The 8,932-nt window shown below is 38.1% G+C and overlaps 1 protein-coding gene across 1 annotated transcript in view; it reads left to right on the forward strand.

Annotated features, from left to right (window-relative positions):
• The first annotated feature begins 2,757 nt into the window (after window positions 1-2,757).
• LOC108365652 (uncharacterized) overlaps window positions 2,758-8,932 on the forward strand; it is a 21,764-nt gene continuing 15,589 nt past the window's right edge. The window contains exon 1 of the mRNA XM_017619743.1: window positions 2,758-2,896. Coding sequence (XP_017475232.1) covers window positions 2,842-2,896 — 55 coding nt within the window. The 5' untranslated portion in view covers window positions 2,758-2,841. The remainder of the gene's footprint in view (window positions 2,897-8,932) is intronic.

Genomic DNA, 8,932 nt, shown 5'->3' on the forward strand with positions numbered 1-8,932 from the left:
GATATCCTGCACGAAAATCAAATAAATCGCACCGGTATGCATAACCAGGTTGATGATTATCCCATTTTACATTTATAATGACTGGCGTATTGTTTAATGCTATGACGACGTTTGTCCAGGGTACGGCTCGGTTGTTGGTTGACCGAACATCTTTCATCGGTATAAGAATACTGTCTTTTGGCGAGCGAGTAAATACTTTGACTGTTAAATAATTACCATGGAATGCATCGGTTCGCGATCCGGTGAAAGCTGGTTTTTTTGTTTCGGAAACGTCAACGTAGTATAATCTTCGAATTTGCGACGATTCAATTTTATAAGAATAAGATTCTATAGGCAACAATTTTTCTTGGTTGTACGGTGCCACTAATTGACTACTCACTAAATGAGCACTTGGTACTTTATTGAGTTCCGCATATCTATCTCTAGCTAGCCAATTTTGTGCTAAATCGTCGCTAGCATTTGGGAACAATGGATTTATGGGTAAATCCAATTTATCTTTCAAATTAGGACAGGCGCTCGGTTTCGTTATCCAATATCGCAAATTACTTAGTGGCATAAGCATGTTCACTCGCACTTGATGACTTGACAAAAGCCACGTGATATCTAATGCGGTTCTATTATCGATCAATTTATTGTATGCTTTGATACCACCGTTTCTAACAATATTTTGATAAGGTATATTCATCTCTTGAGAACGAGGGATCGCGTGATCTTCCTTAGTCACAAAATATATATTGGCACAATTTTCGTTACCATAATATTCCGGTAAAGCATCCATCAACTTGTCGCGCAAGGTGTTTATCATTGCGCTGTTCTTCAAAATGATTATTTTGCATTGATCTTCGGAAATGCAAACTTCGATCGAAGATTTTTCATTTTTGGTGATAATTTCATTACACTCTCTTGTTTTCACTAACAGTTCTTCCTCTTCTGATCGCTCGATAACACGGCCGTTGTGTTTGAAAATGTCGTTTGACGAAAGTTGCAGAACCGTACGCGCTTCATCATAAGTAACCTTTTTTGTGACGAAAGTCCTATTATCGGTTTTGCTATTTTTTACGAAACAAATTTCAACGGACGCGTAAGTATTGTCAAATAATGTACTGACGAAGAATGCCAATAACATAAAAGATAGTAACGAAAACTTGAATTTCATTGCGAACGATTGAATTGTGACTCGACTGATTGAATTGAAAATCTAATCTGCCTAAATGGTCACAGTGCAGTAAATTTAAATCCAGCGAGCAATTTTTCAGTGCAATATGTTAAGTTACGCTCACAGTTAACGGATGTCGTCGTGTCGTAGAGAAGTTTGATTTTTTCAAGGAAATCGCGAAACAAGTATATAGTTTTGGGCGTTTTATTTTTATCATCGTTCAGAGTTCAATTTTTATATGAACACGATTCTACGCTGAGCCAGAGATGGAAAAGTAGGTACAATTGTACCTTTTTCCGACTTTTTGGAACCAAAACTTACATTCGGTACACTGAGCTCATATTTAAGACTACGTTGCTCGCGAAAAAAATTTAAGAAAATGTTTGTAAGCAAGGAGAAATGGCAACTCATATATCAATGTGAATTGTGTGTCATTGTGGCAACAAGAAATCTTTGCAAAGTGGCTAAGTACCTTTACTAAATTATTTGCGAACAGTGAAGAATTCCTCACCTTTTGAGGGATTTCTGGCAAAGTGGTTAAACTGCATGTTTCAATTGTGAATGAGCTGAAAGTGCGGAGTATCTGTAATCTGAATGTACTCCATTTATTCTTGCAACGAAGGATAAGTACTTAAGTCAAATTTTGAGTAAAATTTTAGCTCAAGTTCGGCTGCCCACGAAGTATCACATAAGGTTTTGTATCACAGGCCTGGTTTACAAAATAGACCCAAATGCGTTATGTACGCAGTGCAATCTTGGCCAAACAGAAGGCCTCGAGCATTTGCTCTTCAAGTACCCAACTTATTATTTCTTCAGGGACTACTACCCAGGACCACTTCTAAAATAGTTTGAAAGCAATTGACCGACCAATTTACCGAAATGTACCGAAATAATACCCCTGTTTTTTTTTTCAAAAACTATTTAGAGGTCGCTCAAAGCACACAAAGTTTTCCATGTATTTTATATGGGGAAACCCCAGTTTTCTTAGAAATGGTTTAGAATTTTCGAAAATCAATATTTTTTGATCGGAAATTGTTGCTTCTCTTTAAGACACTGCCAATCATAATACCCAATTGTTAATTTTACCACTTCCAATAATAGCGATTTTTTATGGGTCCCCCCAATTGTATTTTTTGAGGGATTTAGGGGTCCTATAAGAAATAGTTAACAACAACAAAGTTTCCCGATCGAAAAATATTGATTTTCAAAATGTCTATACAATTTCTACGAAAACATGTTTTCCCCCATATAAAATAAATGGAAAACTTTGAGTGCTTTGAGCGACCCCTAAATATTTTTTGATTTCCAAATAAGAACAATTTTTTGGTATAGTACAATGCTAGACAGTGGGAGCATTAGAACTCCGACTTGCGAGCTACTTTTTAGGTACACTTGACAGCAAAATTGTACAATTCTATTGTCAAATTAGGTACAATTTGAAATTTAGATTGTCCATCCCTGGGCTGAGCACAGGGCGTGAGTTATTCCGAATATCGCGTTGTTTTTTTTTTTTTTAAGATCATTTGAATGCTGCTGCTGCTAGACGAATGAAACGAACTCAAAAATTAAAATATTATAAATAAACGAACGTTCGGCTAACAGCACACAGTATCGTTTTGTCAAGCGGCTAAACTTGTTTCGATCTACTATTTGAAAATTAGTGCGGGTGAAAACTTTATGACAAAATGGTGTTGATTAACTTTTCCTTCATTTTCATGGTTATTACACTCTTCTTCAATGGTGCGTATCGTTATTTATTGTATCGATATTAACAGAGTTTCGGAGCGAAGCAAAGGAGCAAAGGATTTTGGCTGGAGCAAAGAGCTAAAAAATTCATTTGCTCCTTAGCTCCTTAAAGGAATTTAAATTTACTTAATTTTTTTTTTTTGTCACTGAAAACAATCGTCTTGAATAAATTGTCATTTTATTTTTGCTTGGAAATACTGTTCACCGCACAATGCGCAGCAGTCAGGGATAATTGCCACGTCGATTTGAACGGCGATGAAAAACCAATGACTTCCCAACCAGCAGAGATACGTTAATTTTGCCGATAGTGCAGCCTCGTGCAATTTTACATATCCGGAAACGAACAGAAAATAACCACAATTTTCATTCATTTACGTATCCAAAAACGTTTCAAAAGTGCGATTTTCCTACCCGGAAACGAACAGAAAACGACTTAAATTTTGTTTTTTTTTTCGGATGAAAAAACATTTGCGAAGTGCAGAAAATAAGTGTATTGAACGAAAATTAATTGCAAGACAAAATATATTGGGATCATACATATATATCTATTTATGTCAACCCATTAAAGTACATGTATTTGTACATATACGGAATCCTGCCCGGAAAAAGGTTAATTTTTTTGGTGGTTAGGGCTCGATAATTAAGTATGTAATTGCATAAATAAGTAAAAAAAAATTTTATTGCGAGTGGGAGCGGAGCTCGGAGCGAGATAAAATACCGGAGCGGAGCGATGAAAAAAAATCCTTTGCTCCGAAGCCCTGGAAATTAATGGTGTTTTTCTTGAATAGTTCATATATATATATATATATACATTGATTTTTAACACACTTCAAACAAAGGTGGAGGTTATCAGTTCGTCGGAATATTTTTATTTTATTATTATTTTTTTTTTATGTATGTTACCGCATAACTTTGGACCACGTTAACCGATTTCGATAATTCTTTTTTCATCGGAAAAAGTAGTGCCATACTAATTAGATCGGCTAATTGGATCGTGAAGAAATTAACGATAATCTTAAATTTTTCTATGACAATTGTAGTCGGTTCCGTTTTTTGCTTAAAAAATGCTTGTTACCAATAGAGTTTGGGATTAACGAACCGGAATATAGTTTCTAAGCGTGAAGAACTTCATAGATCCTAAATTTGACCAAGATCAAAGTAGAATTATCCGTGCTACAAAACCTATAAATTTTCGTGTAATTTTAATTTTTCAAAAAAAAACATGCATACGAAGAAAAAAAATCATTGGACGCGTCAATGAAGCCTGATACACAAAATTCTTTCTTCGATGTTAACAAGTCTCATCAAAGACTATTGTACAAACTTGAAGCAAGAGTTGTACTTGGTGAGAATTCTGTATTGATTCTGATTTTTGTATTGAACATTTTCTCCTTTTATATATTTTCTAATTCTAATTTTCTTAACTAACTATATACGTTTGTGTACATAAATATGTGTACATAGTTGTTTTCATATGTATGTGTGAATATTTACATTAGATAAGAAACCGGCGTATTGGTCTTTTGATATTTTTTTTATTATTTGCATGTACGTCGGCTACACACATGCAATTAGTGTTTAGGTACTCTGCAAGAATTTGAGGACCAGGTGGTTCACTGGACCAGGTTGCATACTACTAACTTATTATACTAACCTGGACCACGTCAAACGTAAAAAACTGATATGTGTGTTGAACACCGCCTCTTCGTGGCCCATCGGCAATATGAATCGGTTGCCGAATGCGCCATGGTCGAAAAGGAGTAGTTGTCTAGGTGGACCCAGAAGTGGTCAGGTCCAATGACATCGCAATGTTAATGTAACCATATTTTCTCCATATATTTGGACCATTTTAGTTACTAGTGTTGGTTACAACGTAGCGTGGTTCTGTACTAGTATAGTACAGTTTTGCAGGGGTACTTAATGCGATTTCTAATGCGTGTATTTTGTATGTGTATTTATGTGTGCTTACTTTTGTTTACAGTACATATGTAGATAAGAGATCAACGCATTGATCTCTTACTTCGGTTGTCTACGTTCTACATTTACAAGCTGAAAATATTGATGTACATTTTCAGCCTGATTCTAAATATTCCCGGGAGTTCTCTTCTTGAGAATTTTATTTTTCTCGAAAAAAAATTCTCCAATTCTAAACATTCGGGAAGTTCATTTTCATCGAAAATTCGGTAGTAGGAAATTCGAACTTTGAAACAGTTATTTCATACATTTTTGACAGTTCTCGCGGGTGCAAATTATTTGAAAAGGTTTTTTATTTTCAGTAAAAGTTTAAATATTTGTGAAAAAACAGGAACAAAGTCCAGAACAATGCACACTATAGCTTTGCCAATGGTTGCAGAGGAAGAAGCAGCTGAATTTGTGGAGCATATTCATTCAGGCACAAAGAGCTGTAAGGAGACATTTGCGCTATAAGTCAAATCCGCTCGAGATTTAAGAATTACTATAGAGTAAATAAAGTTGCTTTCCAGTATTTACTAGACGTCCTGGTGTCGCACACGCGGGAAAGGAAAAAGCATTTTGGTGTTTCGGCTATTATTAAACATAGCGCATCTGTACGCTTCTTTACTGAAGGTGGATACCAAACAGGAATCGGGAAAGATGTAGACGTCTCTCTGGCTCAATCAACCTGCCGCAAAGTTCTCGAAGAAGTTCTGGAAGTTTTCGAAACTCATTTATGTCCAAAGTGGATCAAAGTATGTAAGACTGAAGAAAGACGGCAAATATCGCTACAATTTTTTCAGAAGCACAGCGTTCCGAGCGCTGTGAGATGTATTGACGATACGCATGTGCGTATCATTGCACCTTGTCAAAACCAGCATTTATACTATAATAGAAAGGGATGCTATAGTTTAAATGTTATGATTTGGCCGAGTTCAACAAAGCACGCCAGTAATTTCTTTTCTGTGCCAACTGACGACAATTGGAAATATCCTTCTCCACATGGTCTTTCCACCTCAGTGGCGGCCTCCTTCTTCCTCTGCTACCACCAGCGAGTTCCGAGTTGAATACTTTCAGAGCTGGAGCGGAACTATGCACTATGTCCATGTAGTTGTAAAGCTGATACAGCTCACTGTTCCATCGTCTGCGGTACTCGCCGTCGCCAACGCGCAAAGGCCCGTAAATCTTTCGCAAAATCTTTCTCTCGAATACTCCAAGAGCCGCCTCATCGGATGTTGTCATTGTCCATGCTTCTGCGCCATATAGCAACACGGGCATGATGAGTGACTTACAGAGTGTGGTTTTCGTATGTCGAGAGAGGACCTTACTCCTGAATTACCTGCTTAGTCCAAAGAAATACTTGTTGGCAAGAGTGATTCTGCGCTGGATTTCCATGCTGGCATTATTATCGGTGTTACTGCTGCTTCCCAAGTAAACAAAATTTTCTACCTTCTCGAAATTATAACTGTCAACAGTGAAGTGGGTGCCAAGCCGCGCATGTGCTGACAGTTTGTTTGATGACAGGAGATACTTCGACTGATCCTCGTTTACCACCATATACATTCGCTTTTCTTCCTTATCCAACTTGGAAAAGGCAGAACAGACTTCGCGGTTTTTGTTACCGATGATGTCGATGTCATCGGCATAAGCCAGTAATTGCACGCTCTTGTAGTAAATTGTTCCTGAGCGGTGCTGCAGCTCTTATTATCTTCTCCAATATCAAATTAAAGAAGTCACTTGAAAGGGAGTCGCCCTGTCTGAAACCACGTCTGGTGGCGCACGGATCGGAGAAGTTTTCCCAATTCTGACGGAGCTGGTGGTATTGCTCAAAGTCGTTTTACACAGCCGTATCAGTTTGGCTGGGAGGCCAAATTCAGGCATTGCGGCATTTAGGCAGCTCCTTTTAGTGCTGTCTAAAGCGGCGTTAAAGTCGGCAAATAGGTGGTGAGTATCGATCCTTTTCTAGCGGGTCCTTTACAAGAATTGACGTATTGTGAATATTTCATCTATGGTGGATTTGCCAGGTCGGAAACCACACTGATAAGTCCCAATCCGTTCGTTGACGGTGGGCTTAAGTTTTCACACGATATGCTCGATAAGACCTTGTAATCTATGCTTAGAAAGCTGATCCGCGGTAGTTGGCGCGTATGGCTGGATCGCCTTTCTTGTAGATTGGGCAGAGCACACTTAAATTTCAGTCGTCGGGCATGCGCTCATCTGACCATATTCTGCATAAGAGGTGATGTATGCATATTATCAACTCCCCGCCGCCGTACTTGAATAGGTCGGCTGGCAGGCCTTCAGCTCCAGCAGCTTTGTTGTTTTTTAGCCGCGTAATCGCTATTCGTACCTCGTCATAATCAGGCGGTGGGACATCGACTCCATCGTCATCGACTGGGAGCTCGGGTTCGTCTTCTCCACTTTCAGTGCTNCCGCGTATGGCTGGATCGCCTTTCTTGTAGATTGGGCAGAGCACACTTAAATTACAGTCGTCGGGCATGCGCTCATCTGACCATATTCTGCATAAAAGGTGATGTATGCATATTATCAACTCCCCGCCGCCGTACTTGAATAGGTCGGCTGGCAGGCCTTCAGCTCCAGCAGCTTTGTTGTTTTTTAGCCGCGTAATCGCTATTCGTACCTCGTCATAATCAGGCGGTGGGACATCGACTCCATCGTCATCGACTGGGAGCTCGGGTTCGTCTTCTCCACTTTCAGTGCTGCTGCCATTCAACAGGGTGGAAAAGTGTTCCTTTCACAGTTTAAATACGTTCTGGACATCAGTCTCTAGGCCGCCATGGTTGTTCTGGAGTTTGCCCTGGTCTTGAAACCTTCAGTAAGTCTCCTAATTCTCTGATAACATTTTCTGGCATTTTTCCCGTCGGCCAGCATTTTTAGCTCTTCGCCCTCGCGTATTTCGGCCTCTCCCTTATTATTGCGGCAAGTACGTCCCGCCCGTGTTGCCATTTAGGTGCTTTTGGAGCTAGATTTAACTCTTTATTTTTCTTTCTATCGGGTTATAGCTCCTATCTCTATTTTTAGCTCTTTTCAAATTTATGTAGCCCTTTTTAAGCTCTTGAAAGTTTTAGTTGTATTTGGTATATATAAGCCAAAACTTAAGCGTTGATAAAATTCAAAATTTCGAGATGCAGTGTATCCACCATAAACCCTTGGATCTAGGTTAAAGAATTCAAAAATTAATTAAAAGAAAATGCTTTTTCTGATAGCGCGGATTTTGTTTTATCTCACTAATTTTACCTTTAAGGAGGGCTGGAAGTAAATACGATATACGTGTATCGATAAGATTATAATTCGGTTTTTAGATGGATCGTAGTCTGTTTTATGCAATAAGTAGCTTGAATTCAGTATACTTGCGATTAGACATGACATCCAAAGAAATTAAGAACATGATAATTATGAATATAGATTTGAAAGTTTGTTATGTTGTGCAGTTGAAGGTGGTTTCCGAAGTAAATTTCGAGCCTAGAACTGCGCTAATATGTTGATGTTTTTCGCGGTTAAGTACACGAAAAACAGCTTTAATGGCCACTTTTGTTTGCTAGTACTATTCTTACCCTTCAAAATTCGCTTTCGAGTGATGCTTTACGATTTTTCCTTCAGAAACTATGGCCATTGGAAGTTAGAAAGCATATGTTTGGTTTGGCGATGTTATATATATAACTCTTGAACGAAAAATCGTACATCACCATTCCACAGTGCATTTTGAAGAATTAAAAGCAGTACTAGCAAAATAGGCGAAAAGGCGGAAAATCTTCTTCTTCTGATTTTTTTCGAATACTTTTTTTTAGTAACTTCAAAGTAAAACAAAGCAAACGAAGAGAGTCAATCATGATGCAAAAAAGTGCTGGTCCTTAAATATAAACTACCCTTTATTGGCATGTTGTGCTTTTTTAATTTTCATTAATTAAAAGGTGTCTCAGGATTAGGTAAATTTTTATGTTTGAGAGAAGGAGATTCGTGTTAATATATATGTTGTCCGATACCTTAGAATATGTATGACCCAGATATAATCAAAAATCTGCGAAACCTGAGATAAAAGTGGTTTACCCTTGGTTT

This window comes from Rhagoletis zephyria, unplaced genomic scaffold (assembly GCF_001687245.7).
Source record: "Rhagoletis zephyria isolate East Lansing unplaced genomic scaffold, Rhagoletis_zephyria_1.1 Rzeph_scaffold_01948, whole genome shotgun sequence".
Taxonomy (NCBI): domain Eukaryota; kingdom Metazoa; phylum Arthropoda; class Insecta; order Diptera; family Tephritidae; genus Rhagoletis; species Rhagoletis zephyria.